General features: G+C 32.5%; 2 protein-coding genes and 1 long non-coding RNA gene across 4 annotated transcripts; 1 reads left to right on the top strand and 2 right to left on the bottom strand.

Annotated features, from left to right (window-relative positions):
- Positions 1-4,286: 4,286 nt before the first annotated feature.
- LOC114387413 (ATP-dependent zinc metalloprotease FTSH 2, chloroplastic-like) lies at positions 4,287-8,247 on the bottom strand. 2 transcript variants are annotated; one of them, XM_028347603.1, is made up of 5 exons: positions 8,089-8,247; positions 6,122-7,318; positions 5,738-6,051; positions 5,311-5,551; positions 4,287-4,898 (listed from the first exon to the last, which is right to left on the bottom strand). In XM_028347603.1, exons 2-5 carry the CDS (start codon positions 7,298-7,300, stop codon positions 4,560-4,562), a joined length of 2,073 nt encoding a protein of 690 aa, XP_028203404.1. In that variant the 5' UTR covers positions 7,301-7,318; positions 8,089-8,247; the 3' UTR covers positions 4,287-4,559. The 2 variants fall into 2 exon arrangements, with proteins under 2 accessions (XP_028203404.1, XP_028203405.1); XM_028347604.1 differs by lacking the exon at positions 8,089-8,247 and adding an exon at positions 8,035-8,083 and having other exon boundaries at positions 4,423-4,898.
- A 2,849-nt stretch (positions 8,248-11,096) lies between these two features.
- Positions 11,097-15,347, top strand: LOC114388065 (eukaryotic initiation factor 4A-3). Its single transcript, XM_028348398.1, has 8 exons — positions 11,097-11,513; positions 12,445-12,685; positions 12,783-12,863; positions 13,667-13,774; positions 13,900-14,019; positions 14,128-14,295; positions 14,608-14,694; positions 14,924-15,347. Exons 1-8 carry the CDS (start codon positions 11,212-11,214, stop codon positions 15,035-15,037), a joined length of 1,221 nt encoding a protein of 406 aa, XP_028204199.1. The 5' UTR covers positions 11,097-11,211; the 3' UTR covers positions 15,038-15,347.
- A 788-nt stretch (positions 15,348-16,135) lies between these two features.
- Positions 16,136-18,288, bottom strand: LOC114387758. Its single transcript, XR_003661401.1, has 2 exons — positions 18,103-18,288; positions 16,136-16,719 (listed from the first exon to the last, which is right to left on the bottom strand). It is a non-coding gene; the product is annotated as an uncharacterized LOC114387758 (long non-coding RNA).
- Between the last annotated feature and the right edge of the window lie 597 nt (positions 18,289-18,885).

Here is an 18,885-nt window from a genome sequence, read left to right as displayed (position 1 = left end):
ATAATAATAATAGTTTAGACGTCATACAAAAATAATTATGATAAAAACACTTATTTTACATTCTTAATCTTACATATAAAGATGTAAAATTAAGATATTTAATTTAGTTAGTTGAGGGTGTTTTAATTTGTAAATTTCTTATGTCTATTTTTTTATTTATGTGGATAAAAAAAGAACATAAAAAAGTTGAGTTATTGATTAAGTGTTTAATCTCATCTGGTTAACTACTCTTCATTTGCTTAACTATTAATTAAACAAACAAAAAAAGTGAGTAAAAACAATATGTTTTTTTATTGAGAAAATTTCATGTTAATTTCATTAAATAATAGATAGGAAAGTGAGACTCGTATTAGTGGGTCTCACAACAAAATTATATTGAAATATTCAAATGAGTGTTAATTATTAGCACTTTTTTTTTTATAAATGACACAAGTTCGTCTTCAAAAACTAAACTTAATTATTTAAAACGGTCAAACCCAAATTTTATAGATGTGACATTAATAATTTGTAAATATCTTGTGTGTGTAAAATACTATGTACTATTCCGGTTAAAAAAAAAAAAGAATACTATGTACCATTTATCAACTCTAACTTTCAGGAATCATTTCCAAACGAGCGATCATCAACCCTCTTTAAAAAAGAAGAGCTATATTTTAAATTTTTAATATAAAAAATCTCGTATTTCATTATTAAATTATTTTATAAATACAAAAATATTTTATTTCAATGTTAACTTAACCTTTCAGCATAGAAATGTTTACTAAAAAATGCATTAATAAAAAAATAATACAAGGCATACGTACGAGAGTTTTGAATAAGGCTTGAATAAACTTTAGAAACGACTCTTTTTAGTCTCTCATCATAAATGACATTACACTTGCTGCTAACATGATTAATGGTGTCCACATCATCATATGCGTGAAAATATTAAATTAGGTGGAAATTTTTTTTAAAAAAAAATTTGACTTGAAAATATTTTTTATCCTCAAATTTAGGTTAAGTTTCATTCTAGTCCCCTAATTTAAAAGTGATATTTTTGATCTCTTTGAAAATAGTTTGTTTTAACACTCAAAAATATCCATTAACATGATTTACAATAAGTTTTCTAACGATTTTAAAAATACAATATATGCCAATTTTAAACTCCCAAAAAATTTATTAACAAATAATGTTTTAAAATACATTATTTTGTAATGATTTTAAACTCGCGAAATCCACTAAAGCATAAAAAATAAAAAAAAAATCGAAAGCCCAACTCAATTTCTCAATCTTCAATTCTATTCTTCCTTTGCTTTCAACTTCTTCTTGATCCCTACATCAATAACCTCCGTCAACCTCCTTGTTTGCATCTATTACTTCTCCTCCAATTCCACCCTCACCTTCTCCATCTACATCTACGCAAATCCAAAAATTGAAAATAAATTATTCATATAAATAAATAAATAAAATACATTCACAACTTAAAAATATCATTTTATAATATCAATGTTATTTACATGTTAGGTGATAAAGGTGTCGAGGTCGAGTTGTTGACTTTCTGTCAATGGATGTGGAGGAAAATATTTCTGCCAAGGAAGGAGAAAGTATTAGTGTAAGGGAAGAGGTAACTGTGGTCGTGGATCAAGTTTTTATATCATTTTCTATGGATAAAAACAATGTTATTGTGGGTGAGGGTGTTGTTTAATGTATATAAAGATATATAATTATTAACTATTATAAAATATCAATGTTTAAGGTTAGTATTTAATTTATATAGTAATTTTGGGTATATATTAAATACTATATTTATTAAATTAAATATAATATATTTATTATATCTTCATTAAATGTAATAAACTTATTAAATTAATTATTTTTCATATTTATTAATTTTATTACTAAAAACTATAATTATTATAAAATTTAATATTTTGAAAATATGCTAAAAGTTTACTCTATATAGTACAATTTTAAATTCTAAATACATATTAATATAAAAAAATCATTAAATATATAATAATTTTTTCTTAATTTCTATGTATAGTATTATAAATATATTTATTTTAAAATTAAATGTAGAATAAAAATAGTATTATTTTAATAATCTTTATTCATAAAATTATTCTAAAATAAAGTGTTTAAATACACAGTAATACAATTTAAAAATTGTGTTGTATGTCATTAATTTAATTTATATATCATTTAATCATTTTAATATATATATATATATAAAATAAAAATGAGCTTTATTCTCTGAAATAATTAAATAAAGTTATCCATACATAATATATATCTTAAAATATCTTTAATATATTAAATAAACTAATAGAATGAATTTTAAACATGTTTAGATAATTTTCAATATAGTATATGCTTAAATAAGCATTTGTGTATTTAGTTTAGTTTATGTTGAAGAAGTACTTACTCTTTTTCGTCAATTTTTATAAACTACATCTAAAAAATATTTTTAAAAAAAAATTTCGCATTTGCTTCAGCTTTCTATTCTGAAAAATCACTTTTCCTGTGAATTTTTTTTATAATAATTAGTGAAATATACTTTCTTTCAACAAAAAAATTATATTTTACATACAATCTTTTAAAAGTTAAATCAATTTTTATACATTCTTAAAATTATTTTTTAAAAATATTAAACAAATGAATCCTTAAGTTAGAGTAACATGTTAAAACTTGCTTGATTAATAATAAGATTAACTTTGAAGCCCTTTACATGTAATCCAAGGACACTCTTGACTATAGGTATATTTGTATTTTTTTTGTTCGTACACACAATTAATCATGGGTTACATTGTTAAGAATAAAGTTTTTTTTTTTTGACAGAATGTTAAGAATAATGAGTTGAAAATTGTTGAGAAAGATTACAAATGTGTAACCTATATTAAGAATGTAGTCTGTGATAAAATATTTAATAAACTATCTCGATTTAAATTCCTTTGAATTATATTTTATTATAATTTCAAGATCTTGACAATCCATATTGTTGTTTTAGTAATATATTGTCTAGAAAAAAAAATATCATTACCTATAAATTAATAAAAAAAATATTTCTAACATAATAATTAATTTTATATTTAAATAAATTAGTACAATGGACGAGTATTTTACCTAATCAAGCATACCATGTTCCTATGAAAAAGAAGTATAATTGAGACATTTGTAGCATAGCTATAGCATTACATATATGCCGCATTAGTGAACTAATTATAATCATTGAATGATCAATCTTAAATTTATTTCAACTAATCGTCTTTGTAAATCGAATGATAAATTTGAAGATTTTTTATTTTCTAAAGTAGTTGAAGCAAGCAATTTCAATTGTTAATTAGAAATTACTTATTTTACTCCAGAAGTACTTTTAGGAGGAGAAAAAAAGGTGAAATGAACTATTCTCTAAACTCAAATTAGATTATACATAAATATAGAAAATCTCATATTTTAGAAAAGTTATATAAGAGAATTTTTATAACTTAGCTTATAACTTATGCATGAGTTAATTTTAACTTTAAATTTTTTATTTTCTTATTTTATTTTCTTATCTTAAAAATACTTTCGGATAAGTTTACCTAAATATATCATTTCCATTAAATATCAGAGAGGAGATTTCGGTGTTAAAAAGTTGATTCAGATTACGGTGTTCATTCCCCTAACCAATTATTACACACCTAACAGGTGCTAACTGCCAAAATCCTATGGACAACCTTGCCTTCCCACCTTCTAGGTGTTATGCATCCCAATGAGTGAGTCCCTTGACTAACTAGATCTTTCTAAAATTTGCTTATGCCTCCCAAAAATTCTCTCTATCACCTAACATTGGCTCTGCCCCTAGTCCAATCATGAAACTTCAATGTGGGATCAATCTAAAACTTGTGCATCACTTAACATTGCTCGTGTCATTGTCCATTCATGAAACATCACTTATATCAATCCAAGTGTTATGGAGGGGGCCAAAAAAATCACAGCTACCCCACATTTTGATTTTGATGGTAATCATTCAAATATTTACTGATTAAACCCTGATCACTGTAAATATCATCATGGTACCCTAAGCTTATATTTACCACCATTTTGGAGGAGGGGGCAGAAAAAACCACAGCTACCACACTTTTGACTTTGATGATAATCATTCAATTATTTACTTGAATAAACCTAATCACTTGAAATCATCAATCATCATGGTACCCAAGCTTATCTTTACCACCATTTTGTGACATGGATATCCAACAAGATTATTAAGTATGGCATTCTTTACTGTGGAGCCTAAAACGAGGGAACTTGTGTAAAACATTACATTTATACTCAAACTAAACATTGCATCTCACCATATAGTTACAATGATACAATGTGTTAATATCATTACTATTCACTAAGGTTACATTATGTACTAATTGTGAAGAAACATACATTTTCTGTTGCCAACACAAGAAAAAAGAAATAAAGAAGCAAGCTAGGATCTTTTGTCATTACTAAAATTAAGAGTCAAGGGTATATTACAAATATTTTACAATTTTAGAAAAATTCAGTATGTGGAGAGCTACACTACATTGCAGTGGCATATAGGCTATTCAAACAACAACTGGTGAGGGAGTTGAAGGAGGGACCCGATTTTCAGCAGGAATTTCAACAAACTCGGACAGGAGAGCTCGGAATTCATCTCCAGACATTGTCTCCTTCTCCAATAGAACTTCCACAATTTTGTCAATTGCCTCACGGTTGCTCCTTATTTGGCTCAATGCTATTTCATATGCTTCATCTGAGAGTCTCTTGACAGCAGCATCAATGTCTTCAGCAAGCTTTTCTGACATTGAGTTTCTTGCCATCATTCTCATGATAACATCACTTTGAGCTGATGAGTCCATGAGTGACCAAGGACCAATATCAGACATTCCAAATGTGGTTACCATCTGCAAGAGTATCATTTACATTTATTAGAAGCAGAGGTGTGACAAAGTTGTAATTAGAAGGGCAAGGTAGGAAAATAAGAAAGATTCTTTTGACAATGAGTATTAAAAATTCATCCTTCAAAATTGAAAAAAGAAAAAAAAAACATTCTTTCAGTTAAAGACAAAAATTTCTAGTTTTAAGCATTAAAGAAATCTTTTGACATGACCTCTTTCCAGATCTCACCAATTAATTTGAGCTAAAATATAAAATTCTGAATGCACCGATAAAATATATCCAAATTCAGATAGCATTACCAATTGTGTAGAGTCTAAATCACTGCTAGCATTCATCACCGCCAAAAGCAGAATAGCAAGAAAGAGAACAAGAGAAATGTGATACATTAAAACAGAAAATAAAGTCATGAACACCAACCTGCTTGGCCAAACTGGTTATTTGCTGCAAATCACCAGCTGCTCCAGTTGTAACCTCAGGCTCACCAAAAATAACTTCCTCTGCTGCTCTGCCCCCAAGTCCACCAACAATTCTTGCAAAGAGTTGTTGTTTAGAGATAAGAGTTGGGTCATCAGCAGGAATGAACCAAGTAAGACCCCGAGCTTGCCCACGAGGAACTAAGGTTACTTTTTGTACAGGATCATGACCAGGAGTCAAAGTTCTGCAAGTACAGATAGGTATTTAAGAACAACTTTTTGGAATTGTTTACAAAAAACAGCTTCTGAATGAGAACCATTGTTTTTTTCTGGATTACTTTTATATACAAGTGTAACATGAATTTATATAGGCAATAACACCTTGCTTCCATTGCCATCATATCGTACACATTTACTGATTTTTGGCTTACCCGCAAATAGCATGCCCAACTTCATGATATGCCACTAAGCTTTTGCTCTTTCCATCTGTCATTACGGTTCCTTCCATTCCAGCCACAATCCTATCAATGGAATCATCAATCTCTTTGGAAGAAATTGCTGTCTTTCCACGACGACCAGCTAATATAGCAGCTTCGTTCAGCAGGTTTGCCAGATCTGCTCCACTAAAACCAGGTGTTCTCATAGCAATTACCTCAAGTGAAACATCAGCTTCAAACTTTTTATTGCTACCATGAACCTTTAAAATTTCAGTCCTTCCTCGTATATCTGGAACATCAACCGTGACCTGCAAAAGCACTATGTTCACTGATTTGCTTGTTAATAAACGCATTAAGAATTTGCTAATATAATCTTACCTGCCTATCAAATCGTCCCGGCCTTAACAATGCAGAATCAAGAATGTCAACCCTGTTAGTAGCTGCAATGACAATGATACCGGTATTACCCTCAAATCCATCCATTTCTGTCAAAAGTTGATTGAGGGTCTGTTCTCTTTCATCATTCCCTCCACCAATTCCAGTACCTCTTTGCCTTCCAACAGCATCAATTTCATCAACAAAAACAATGCATGGGGCATTCTCTTTGGCCTTCCTGAATAAATCGCGGACTCGAGAAGCACCAACACCAACAAACATCTCTACAAACTCAGAACCTGAGATTGAGAAAAATGGGACACCTGCTTCACCTGCAATAGCCTTTGCTAAAAGTGTCTTCCCAGTTCCAGGAGGACCAACAAGAAGAACACCTTTTGGTATGCGAGCCCCAACAGCAGTGAACCTCTCAGGCTTCTTAAGAAATTCCACCACCTCCATAAAATCCTGCTTGGCTTCATCCACTCCAGCAACATCATCAAATGTCACTCCAGTATTGGGCTCCATTTGAAACTTGGCTTTAGATTGACCAAAAGCAAGAGGAAAGCCCCCACCGGGACCTCCCATCCCTCCTGATGATCGTCTCGAGAGAAGGAACAATCCTCCAATCAAAATCAGAGGAAAAGCCAGGTTCCCAATCAGGTTAGCTAATGGAGAACCTGTCTCTTCTTGGCCATTATGAGCGGCAAAGTCAATGTTCTTTTCCCTGAATTTCTGAAGGAGCTCTTGGCTAAGTCCAGGAAATTGAACACGCACTCGCTGCACCCTATTACCCAACTCAGGAGAAACAGCCTCCACAACAGCCGAGGTTCCATTCTCAAACAGATCCACTTTTTTAACTCTACCCTTATCCAAATACTCAAGAAATCTGGAATAAGACATTCTGGAGGAGGAAGGTCCTTGTTCATCAGCATACGCTTTCCCACCTCCTAATAATACAGGTAAGCCAACTCCCACATTCAACAATTTCAGAAATCCTCTTCTCCCTTCATGCTTCCTTTGATCCAAGGATGCCTTTATGCATATTGTCTTTGACTCCTTACTCTGTGCTGAAAGCCTATGATATGAGAAGAGATATCTTCCATTGACGTCCTTGCCAAGAGTTAATTTATTACTCTGTATAGATAAACCACTCCCAACAAGACATGCCAATGGTGCTGCCATCCGTATAAAGAAGAGAACCTAAAATATGAATTATTATTTATTAAACACTGATTATTTCAATGATTACCAGGAAAAGGCATATTGCATAAATACCACTTGTGATTGTCAAGTAACAAGTAATGTCTTCAACATCAGCAAAGTAAATTCAGTCCACACACACCAATAAAAAAAACTCATCTACATAAATCTTGCCCTTAGGAAATTCTGGATATGAAAAGAAACAAGCTATTGAACAAAAATTCAGGAGAATGATCAGATGGACAGATCATGCAAGAAGCCAATTTCAGATCTCGAGTACAACATTTGATATGAATATATTCATAAGAGTAAGATATCCAACATGTTGAAAATTACCTCCTAAACTATAAATTCATTGCTTTTCTCCTTAAAACATATTAGCCTGTGTCAATTATTCTTCTATCAAACTATTCAACAGGAGAAGCTCATTATAATTTAACAAGCAAATAACATAAAATAAAATATATCAACAAGAGCTAAATATCTTCACATAAAACATGCGTACAAGAACAAATATGCAATTGGTACAAGCTTTTTCGGACAAATTCAGAAACTGTAAGCAATTTCAGTTCAATTGGTGGAAAGTTTTAACTTCAAATGACAAATATGAACACTTTGGCTCAAAGGGTCCACCATTCACAACTCCAACAATCAAATTATTAACAAAACTAAGAAGTAAATAAAATTTATAATTAAGGTTGGAGACAAGAAGAAACCAGCACTACGAGACCCGTGAAAAGTGGAGGGAAGAAGAAAAAGAACCCACATACCTCAAAACAAAGAATCTGAGAGAGAGTATGAAGGAAGTGAAAGAGAAGAAGAGAAGTTAGATAGTTGAAGAAGCTATTCGGTGCAAGAGACGTGTTTCGGTTTGGGATAGCAGCGTGGAATGAAAGAGAAGTGGGATGTGACTGGGAAATGTGTTTATTTGCTTGCTGCAACTCTAACTAGATTTTTACTTTATATTTTTGGAGGAGATTTTGGATTTTTTTCCCATATCAAAAATTATTAATACGTAGTAGTATTTTTTGCATCGCTAAAACAAATACTTAATTAAATTACCAATTTTTTAATGAATTTTAAATATATGAAAAATATTTTAAAAGAAAAGTATATAGCATAACTTGACATTTAGGGGTGTTTGGTAGGGGGGGAAATTTTGTATCCGAAAATTATAACTTTTTTGAAAATCGTGATTAAGAATTAAATTTTCTATAAATAAATACAATTTGTTTTATTGACCATTGAAAATATTTAGATAATTTTTTAAGAAATTAAAGAATTGTGTGATATTTTTAATATTTATCTTATTGTAACAATATTATTATAATATTTTTACTGTAATAAAAGAAAAATAAAACTCATGAAAGTAAAAATTTCACCTCCCCCAAAAAAGGTTTTTGCGAAAATTGATTAAAAATCATTCTCAAAGAAATATATTTCCTAATAATGTTAATTTTTTAAAATGGATGTCAAACATAAAACTAAAATTCTTAGCCTAATATTCGAAAGAAACTTAAAGTTTCTCCCCTACCAAAATAGTCTGACTTAATTTTAATTTCAAATCAATTTACAAAAATATCGTGTAACTTGAATTATATAAAAATAAACTAAGTTTGAAGAAATTTAGACCAAATAATTTATGTAATGTGCTTTTCAAAGTTGCTTCTAAAGTCTTAATTCATAGACTTTGGCCTCACTTGGATTTTATCATTGGTCCTCTTGAAGGAAGCTTCATCCCATAGAGGGGATCCATAACTAATGCTCTTATTGCCCAAGAGATAGTTCATCATATGCATAAGAAGAAAGATAAAATTGATTACATTTGTTTTAAAATTGATTTTGAAAAAGCACATCCACCTATGAGAAGGTGAATTCAAAATTTCTTAGTTTGACTCTTTTAGAATTTAGGTCTCCTTTCCAAATTATCAACCTCATTATGAACTTTACCACCTCAGCAAGTTTGTCTTTGAAATAGATCAATGAAATTTAAGAGAACTTTGTCCTTAAAAGAGACCTTTGTCAAGGTGATCCTATGTCTTCATGTCTTTTTTCTTTTTTGTATGGAGAAGTCGGCTTTCTTAATTCAATGGTACATTGGCAATAGTTTATGGGATCCTACAAAAATCTCAAAGAATGACCCTTTTTTTTTCCTCACTTGTTATTTGTTGATGATTGTCTTTTGTGCTTTAAAATTAATTGTTCTTATGTACTTGTACAAGATTTAATTCAAAAATTTTGTCTAGCTTCAAGGTTAAAGACCAATGTGCAAAAATTCAAGTTCCTTATCTCTAAAAATGTTCCTGGAAGGAAAGCCAATAAGTTTGCTTCTATTATTGGCTTTGGTTACACAACAAACTTGGGAAAATACTTTGGATTTCCTTTGTTGTTATGAAGAGTAAAGAAAAACAAATTTTCCTTTATTCTTGATTGTATCAATAATAGATTGGTATGATGGAAATCTAAATTATGTGCTAGTAGAGTCACTTTGACAAAAACTAATTATTTCTGTTATTCCAAGCTTTACCATGCAAAATATTTAGTTTTTAGAGGGAATTTGTGACACTATTTGGTACAATTATCCATGATTTTATTTGGGGAAGCCCTCATTCTCATTGGATTAAATGGAAGAATGTAATTCAGCCTAAGCAAAATCACGAAAATTACATAATTGTAATACTCAGGGAACTAAAATTGTTATTAAATCTTACTATTATTAAAGGAAAAACCTATCTTAATCAATTATGGAGGCAACATAAGTGATTAAGAAGACTGAAACTGGATTACTAAGGATTCAATGTGCAACATTATTGATTGATTAGGTTGCTCTTTAAAGCTATTTTTGTAGAATTTTTTTTTGAAGGGTTTCACTTATTTTTTGAAAATTTTCATACACGTCCTTCCAAACAACCATTCTCTTCTCACACTTTCACTCTCTTCCTTCCTCTTCCTCTTCCTTTCTCTTTCCCACTGTTTCCACCTTACTAAACTCAACCTAAAAGAACAATCATTAGAATATGAATGTTGCAGAGAAGCTAAAAAAAAAAAAAGAACAAACAAAGAAAGTTAAACAAAGGGAACAAATTATTCATGCCTCCTGTTATTAAATTGTTAAACAAATTACTTCTGAGAACTTATTTTTCTATTTTATAATATTTAACTAAAAAAATATGACATATAAATTTAAAACATTATTTATGAAAATATTAAAATTAAACAATTATTATTCAAATGTTTTTAATATTTAAATAATTTATTTACTATAATGTTAAAAATCTTATAACTTTAAGAAAAGTGATTACATAAATATAAAATAATTTTGTATAATACAATAATGTTATCTAGCACGTACCAAATATTAGATAAAATTAAACCTATTCTACTCTTAATCTTATCATATTCTTTTTTTAGATCTATTCTTATTTTTATTAATACAACATTTTGCCTTAAAAAACGCTTATCAAAATTTAATGCACGTTTCTTAAACTCTTGTCCACTTGTTTGAAAGAAATAATTATTTTTATTAATCTTGTAAAAGGTTTTACATCTTTATTTCAATCTAATTTTTTAAGAAAGCAATGACATATGTTTAATTTTTATATGTAAAAAGATTTACCTGAAATATAAACAAGTTTTTTTTTCTTTAAGAAAAAAATATTCTGCTAATTTTAAATTGAACCAAAAGGGCAAAAGGCATTATATTATTAATCCCTCGACAAATTAACTAATGACACAAATTTATCCATAAAAAGATACCAGGGTTATTATCGTGACATTTGAACTGGGGATGACACGGTGCTACCTTTTCTAGGGCTAGCAGCACTGTAACCTCAACTCACCTCTCCCAAATCCGTTCCCTCTTTCAAACCTTTTTTTTTTCCACCAAATCGGCGATGGCAACGACGTCGGTGGTGCCGGCGAACCGGCGTCGCGCGGCGAAGCCCGCGGAGGAGATGGACTTCGAGACGACGGAGGGCGTGAAGGCCATCGCAAGCTTCGAGGAGATGGGGATCAAGGACGATCTGCTCCGCGGAATCTACCAGTACGGCTTCGAGAAGCCCTCCGCCATTCAGCAGCGGGCCGTCACGCCCATCATTCAGGGCCGTGACGTCATCGCTCAGGCCCAATCCGGAACGGGGAAAACGTCCATGATTGCTCTCACCGTTTGCCAGGTCGTCGATACCTCCGTCAGAGAGTGAGTGCCCCTTCGGTTTCTTATCTTTTATTTGCGTTCTGCTTTTTTTGCTAAGCGCTTTGATGAAATTTCTAGGTTAGGGTTTTGCAATGAATTGTGTGGATTTGAGAAGCCTGGGGCCCTAGGTTTTAAATTGCGGTTTCGTTGCGTTTTTTTTTATGTTGATGAAATTGTGTAGAGAAGAAATTTTAGTGAGGTGTTGGGAGAGGGTCCAAGGTTTTAAATTGTGGTCGCGGTTTCATTGTGTTCCTTTAAATTGCGGATTAATGAGGCCTGTGCAGCTGCAATTGCAGTTGCGTTGCGGTCAGGCACCCATAAACCTCGATGTTGTGACTGAAATCGGGGTTGGGACGTTTATTTGCGTTCTGTTTGTTACTATGCGATCTGCAAAGAGGTTGAATTTCTAGGTTAGGGGTTTTCAACTGTAGGAAGTGGATATAAGAAACACATGGTCCAAAGTTTTAAACTCCGATCACGGTTTTGTTCCTTGATATTGTGGGAAATTGCAGATATATAGGAGGGATGAGGCCTCAATTGTGGTTGTACGATTGTGGTTGCTTTGACGCAGGGCTGTTTTTTAAAAACCTTGCCTAGGGCAAACATGAAATTTTAGCAAGGTGTTGAGAGAGGGTTACATTTTTTTTTTTAATTTTAAGTGGATATTATATAAATTAAGATTTGTTTCTAAGAGGAAAGGAAGAAAATTGATAGATTGTCATTATTCATTTTGTGGGATCATTGAATAACTGTAATTTAAAAAATGAAAGCTTTATTGTTTTTGCCACTTCCCTCTGAAATCCTCCATTCAAACATACTCTGAGAATATATTGTTAAAGTGTTATGTGTGTTTCACATCTAACTGAGTGTGTTATCTTTTAGATTTTTCAGTCAAGGTATTTACTTAGGGCGTTCATTTTTCAATTTTTGACAGGGTTCAGGCATTGATATTGTCACCAACGAGGGAACTGGCCTCACAGACTGAGAAAGTTATATTGGCTATTGGGGATTTCATTAATATACAAGCTCATGCATGCGTTGGTGGTAAAAGTGTGGGAGAAGATATAAGGAAACTTGAGTATGGAGTTCATGTGGTGTCTGGAACTCCTGGCCGAGTTTGTGACATGATCAAAAGGAGAACATTGCGCACGAGAGCTATCAAGATGCTAGTTCTTGTGAGTTCATTGTTTCAACTTGCCAATAGTTGATTGCATTTTTCTTTTTTCCTGTCTTTTGTCAAGGACTGTCTTATATATTTCTTTTTGATAACAGGATGAATCTGATGAAATGTTGAGCAGAGGGTTTAAAGATCAAATTTATGATGTGTATAGATATCTCCCACCCGACCTTCAGGTGCTCTTTCCCTTGTTGTCCTCTTCTCTATTAGTGTATTTGAATTCTGGAAACAAATTTCTCAATTTGAAATCTTATGTGTCAAGGTTCACATTGATAATAAATTTTGGGCATTAGTTTAATATTGATGAGTTCATGATAATTTTTTTTTTGATACAAGTTCTCATGTGATGAAAGCTTACAAGTGCATATGTTTTACTCATACACGCCATAAGTGGCTTGAGTGTAGCTTAAGATATGACAATGAAAATATAAGAAAATAACATTGAAGCAAAAACCAAAATTCCAATTCCGAAGAACTTTGCTAACAAATAGGGAAATGGGAGGTGTGTTGTGCACCAATGCCTGTCAACATGACATCATCTGTAGGTGTGACATTGATGGGAAAGAAACTGTGGCTATGAAGCCTCTTCAGGGCCTTATGAAGCTCTGTTTGATTTTTGGTTGGTTCAAATTTTCAATTCACTAGTGACATGAGAGTTTAAGTTAATGATCAGATCATGGAGCTGCTGCTTTTTCATCACAATAAGTGGCCAGCACTAATCATTTGATTGGTGCACAATTCTTAAATGAAGTAGCTAGGTGAGGAGCGGTTGCAACATTTTGGCCCAGTTACTCGGAAATTTACTTTTGATGTTTATTTTATAACTTAATTGGATTTGTATTCAGGGTCTCTAGTCCAGGTTGCTGAAATGATGATGTGTATTCTGGGTCATATTGCTCTTGCTCATTTTTGTGGATCAATCTTTGTTTGTATTCCTTGAAGCATGTTGTAGTCTCTGAATCATTTTTATACTGTGTAGGTTTGCTTGATTTCTGCTACCCTTCCTCATGAAATACTGGAGATGACAAACAAATTCATGACAGATCCAGTAAGGATCCTTGTAAAACGTGATGAATTGACATTGGAGGTAAGCAATTGTTTTCATATTCTTATTGATGTTTGATTTTTAAATGGATATGCAATTTTAATATTCTTATTGATGTTTGATTTTTAAATTGATATTGATGCAATTGTCTCACCCCACAATAACAGGGCATCAAACAATTTTTTGTTGCCGTTGAAAGGGAGGAATGGAAGTTTGATACCCTGTGTGATCTTTATGATACCCTCACTATCACTCAAGCTGTTATATTCTGTAACACTAAGCGAAAGGTAAACGGAAACTATCAAATATTCCTAGGATAGATTTTATACTATCTGTCTATATTTGCTCATTATGATCATTTGTGTCACGTTAATATTTATATCCTCTTGGTACAGGTGGACTGGTTAACTGAAAAAATGCGTAACAATAATTTCACTGTCTCATCAATGCATGGTGACATGCCTCAGAAAGAAAGAGATGCTATTATGGGAGAATTTCGTGCTGGAACAACCCGTGTACTAATAACAACTGATGTTTGGGCCCGTGGTCTTGATGTACAGCAGGCAAGTTTGTGGCACCTGTCTTTCTTTGGGTCTTTTACTTTCCTATTTTTTTTTTTCAGTAAGATGAATTCATATCATTAATGTCCCATACAATTTTTAGAGTATGTGATAATAAGTCATGAGTCAAAACTCTATTCTTTGTTGCTTATAATGGCAATTTGTTTATTGTTCTGAAGAAACACAATCAAATGGAATTTTTTGATAACCGAGTATCTATTAAAATTTATTGAGAATTCTTTTGTTAATTCCTATTGAATTGTACATGGAGGAATTAATTGCTGATATTGATCATTCATATGCTTTTGTTATCAGGTTTCTCTAGTTATCAATTATGACCTTCCAAATAATCGTGAGCTTTACATTCATCGAATTGGCCGTTCTGGACGTTTTGGAAGAAAGGTATTATGATTGTCTGAACTAGTTGAATTAATGTTTATTGAATTGAGTTGTCACTTAGTCTAATTTTCATATGGGAAACTGTCTTGCACTTTAGGACAATTCTTAGAGATTATTTGTTGATTCCTTGTCCCTAGTACTTCCATGCATCCATTTGGTTTCACGCTCTGTTGGCTGTTGACTATTATCTGTATTATACATTACTTATAATTGACTCAATCATGGTTTGCAGGGTGTTGCGATAAATTTTGTGAAGAGCGATGACATCAAGATCTTGAGAGACATTGAACAATACTACAGTACTCAGATTGATGAAATGCCAATGAATGTTGCTGATCTTATATAATTTGTCACGTGGTGTGCTGGATGGAGTGGATTTGTCATATCTTGTGGTAGGGAGTAGTGTTTGAATGTGGTTTCTTGCTATGGAATACATTCGTGATGCTCTTGTACACTTTTGACTTTTGGTCAAACTAGAATTTTTACCTTAGTGTTGACTGTACCAGAGGTAGTGTTTTTCTTTGCTGATGAGGTTGAGAATTGAGATTAATGTGTAAATTGTGTTGAGTTGTTTTATCTATTGTATCACTCTTGATATTGAATTTGTAATTTTATGCTTCAAATGGCAGGTGATATCTTGACTTGGTTTTTGATAATTTTATGAGCACATACAATTTTGGTGCAGTTGTCTTATTCAAGCTGTGGTAAAAACCGGGGTTTTAAGGAAACCTCGCACATATTTGTATGCATGTAAGTGCTGGATTCTGTATTGGATGATTTCAGTTGCGTGGATAATGCAATGTTTAAAATGGACTGGGATCAGGAAAGGTATAATATGAGGTGAGCCTTGGGAGTTTCGAGAGCCTCAAGATCTCTCTCTTGCCATTTAACAATCATATCGAGTTAACTTATTGTTAGTTATTCTCCGCAATGCTAATTGGTAAGTGTATCGAGAATAACAGAGAATTTGTTTCACTCAAAAAAGGTATTTTTAGTGAGTAAACATTTGTATACAACCAAAAACAAAATAAATATCGAGTTGGATTTTTGTGTGAAAATCTAGTTAATTATAAATTAAATATCTACAGCTTGAGAAGTAAAAACAGTCAAGTGAGAAAGCGTTGAGTTGTTCTACTGATGTTGTTATATATTTTCTCTATTTAATGTTATCTTAGTGTTCTTATGCTGAGTAATTATCCAAATTAAGATCCCTCGAGTGAATGAGCCTAACTCTCTTTAAAATCTCATCCTTGATCCCTCAATAAACTTAGTCTAAAAGAGTTGCATTAAGATTACGCACTCCATTCCTAGACATACAACTTTCTAGCTTGCTCTATCAAGTTCTAAGGCTTTTAAAACATTTTCCAATGCTAAAAATCCTAACTATACATACAAATGGATGATCAAGCTACAAACATGTAAAAATAAGCGTAGATAGAAACAATGAACACATAAAAATAATATTAAATAGATAGTGAAAGAGTATTACATCAAAGGTTCAACAGAACTCCCCGACCAAAAGGTTTAACCTTCCATTACAAGTAATGAACTTTCAATACAAAGGACAGATTTTGAGGGAAGAAAATGGCTAAGGATGGTTGAGGATCTCACCTTCAACTTCTAGAACCCTAATCTCACTCCTCTAACCTAGACTCTCTTGGTTGCTTCGTTTTTGTCGCTCTAGCTTCTCCTTTGGCTCTGTTTTTTTACTCCTCTTTTTTTAGTTTCCGTCAACTTCAGTGTTTTAAAGGCTCCTTGACGTTTCAGATTCTGAAGGCTCGTTTAGCGAGATTGGCTCGCTAAGCGCGAGTTAGTGAAATTTGGCTTAGTGAGCTGGGCGTGCTGAGCGCGAGAAGAGACAAACGACTTGCTGGACGAGTTGTGGCATGTTGGGCGAGCACATCTCTAACTGATCTCTTCTAGGGTTTTCCAACACGCTAAGCGAGCTGCGTGCCTTGCTTAACGGATGTCATTCGCTAAGCGCATATGCCTCGCTTAGCGAGACACCAGCTGCTTGAACCTTCTCTTCTTTTAGCATGAAATTGAAGTGGTTTCAACATTAATTCACAAAATGGAAGTATCTACTATATAAAATCAAACCAAACATGAAAATATTTACAATTCCTACACAAAGAACCATAAATTGGAGAAAACATGTTAATTTTATGTAACTATTCAATACAAAAATTAATCGTAAATAACAACTAACACTTATTTTCTAACATGTGGTTATAACCAGTTACATTCAATTTAGTGGTTTTTATCCCCTGTAAATCCTATTTCTCTCGGAGACCCTCATAGTAGGTTTACAATCCCATTCAGTTTTAGGTTTGCGATAAATTTTCCTGCTAATCTCTTTAATCTATTAATCCCTTCATTTAGGGATCAACTTATTCCGATGGGAACTCATTCAGAGTATGTTTGGATGGGGAAATTAAAGCAGGTAAAGTATTTCAACAGGGATATTAAAATGTCTTCCTATAAAATAATTTGTTTGGATATGATATTTTAGAAGTAATTAAAATGTCATCATTTTTTAAAGCATTTTAATATATTAATTTGGCAAAATTTCAAATTCTCACAAAAAATAAAGGAATTAAAATTCCTCACTTAGCCATTCTCACGCACACGCTCTCTCCCTCTCACGCACACGACGCAAGCGCTCTCTCTCCCTCTCAGCCACTCTCACACACCACACGTAGCGCTCTCTCACAAGTAAGTTTTTCTTTCTATTCATCACAATCTTTTCTTCCTCTCACAAATAGGTTTCTCTCTCGCTCGCTCATCTCTGTTTTTTTCTTTTCTCAAGTTTATGTTTGTTTGATTTTGATTTCATTTTTGTAGCTACAAGGGTCGCTTGATTTTATTGATGTATGTTTTGTTTTCTATTTCATTTATTTTGTTTCAATGATTTTGATATGTTGGTGGGTGTGAAATTGGATGAGTTTGGAGTTGAGATAGGTTGTGAACACCATATGTTTGTGAATATGCATCAAAGAGAAATAGAGAAACAAATCTGTTTGAAATAGAGAAACCAAGTACAGGGATTAACCAGTGTTGGGTCCCAACTCTACAACATATTGTTGGGATCAGAAAGCCTGCTTCTCAAAGCATGCAGAGCGTTCCCTACACAAATTATTTGGATCAAATCAAAACTATTAAGGCCAAGCTTAAGTTTGTTTGCTAGCTAAGAAGAGGCCAATGAAATAAAAATTGGTCATTTTGAAACAAAAAAAGAAAGAAAAAAGGAAAACTAAACAATTGAAATATAATATGATCTAGCTAGCCATAAGAAGAGCTTTGAATATTAAGTTCCCCAGTTGCCATTAATTTTGAGAAACCAAATTGACCAACAATACCAAATTGAAAAGCAAAGAGAAAGGCTGAGAGAAATGAAGCAGTAGGCCATACCTTCAGGGTTGGTTGAAAGGGAAATGAAGGGGTAGTTAAGAAAGAGAAGCAACAAAAAGAGGGAAACGAAAGGTGCCATTTTTCCTCCTTTGTGAGCAAATTGTTTTGGTGAGAGGGAGAAGGAAAGAAGCAAAACTTTAGAAAGAGGAAGTAAAAAGATAAAAAAGGTGAAGAGTTAGGACTAAAGAAGAGAAAAGAGAAGAAAAATGGACCAAGTTGGCAGTGGTTGGAAAAAGAAGAAGAATGAGTCATGGTCAAATTATTATATTATGGTTCAAATTGGAGATGAGGGGAAAAGTCAGGCATTGATTGGTTTAGTACTGTTGTTGTGAGTAGTGAGATAGAGTCTTCTTGGCGCGTTTTGTGGGGTACCTCACACCATCTTTGGGAACTTGGTTACTCTTCTTATGAGTTGGGAGTACTTTATTGTTATTAATTATTGTTGTTTTTTACTTGTTACATGGTTACTTTGAGAAGGAAATAATGTTGACTGCATACCTGAATGGGAGCACTAAGGACTAACATCTCTGGAATTAAGGACATAGTCATAAATGTGATTACTGATTAATGTCTTCTTCTCACCCAACATCTCCACTAAATTGAAATAAAAATTGTGAACTTTGCTGGGTTTTTTTTACTGTGAATGAACACATAGGATGTTGTGTATCAATGCAGTGTACAATGTCTAGATTTGGATTATTCCTCTTTTGAGTACTGTTTTTAATCAACTTTCTTTCTTTCGGAACATGTACCAACTATTTAATCATTTTGGATTGTATCATA

The sequence above is a fragment of the Glycine soja genome, chromosome 15, assembly GCF_004193775.1.
Source record: "Glycine soja cultivar W05 chromosome 15, ASM419377v2, whole genome shotgun sequence".
Taxonomy (NCBI): Eukaryota; Viridiplantae; Streptophyta; class Magnoliopsida; order Fabales; family Fabaceae; genus Glycine; species Glycine soja.
The sequence above is the reverse complement of the archived record's forward strand: the minus strand, read 5'-3'. Positions and strand labels throughout refer to the sequence as shown.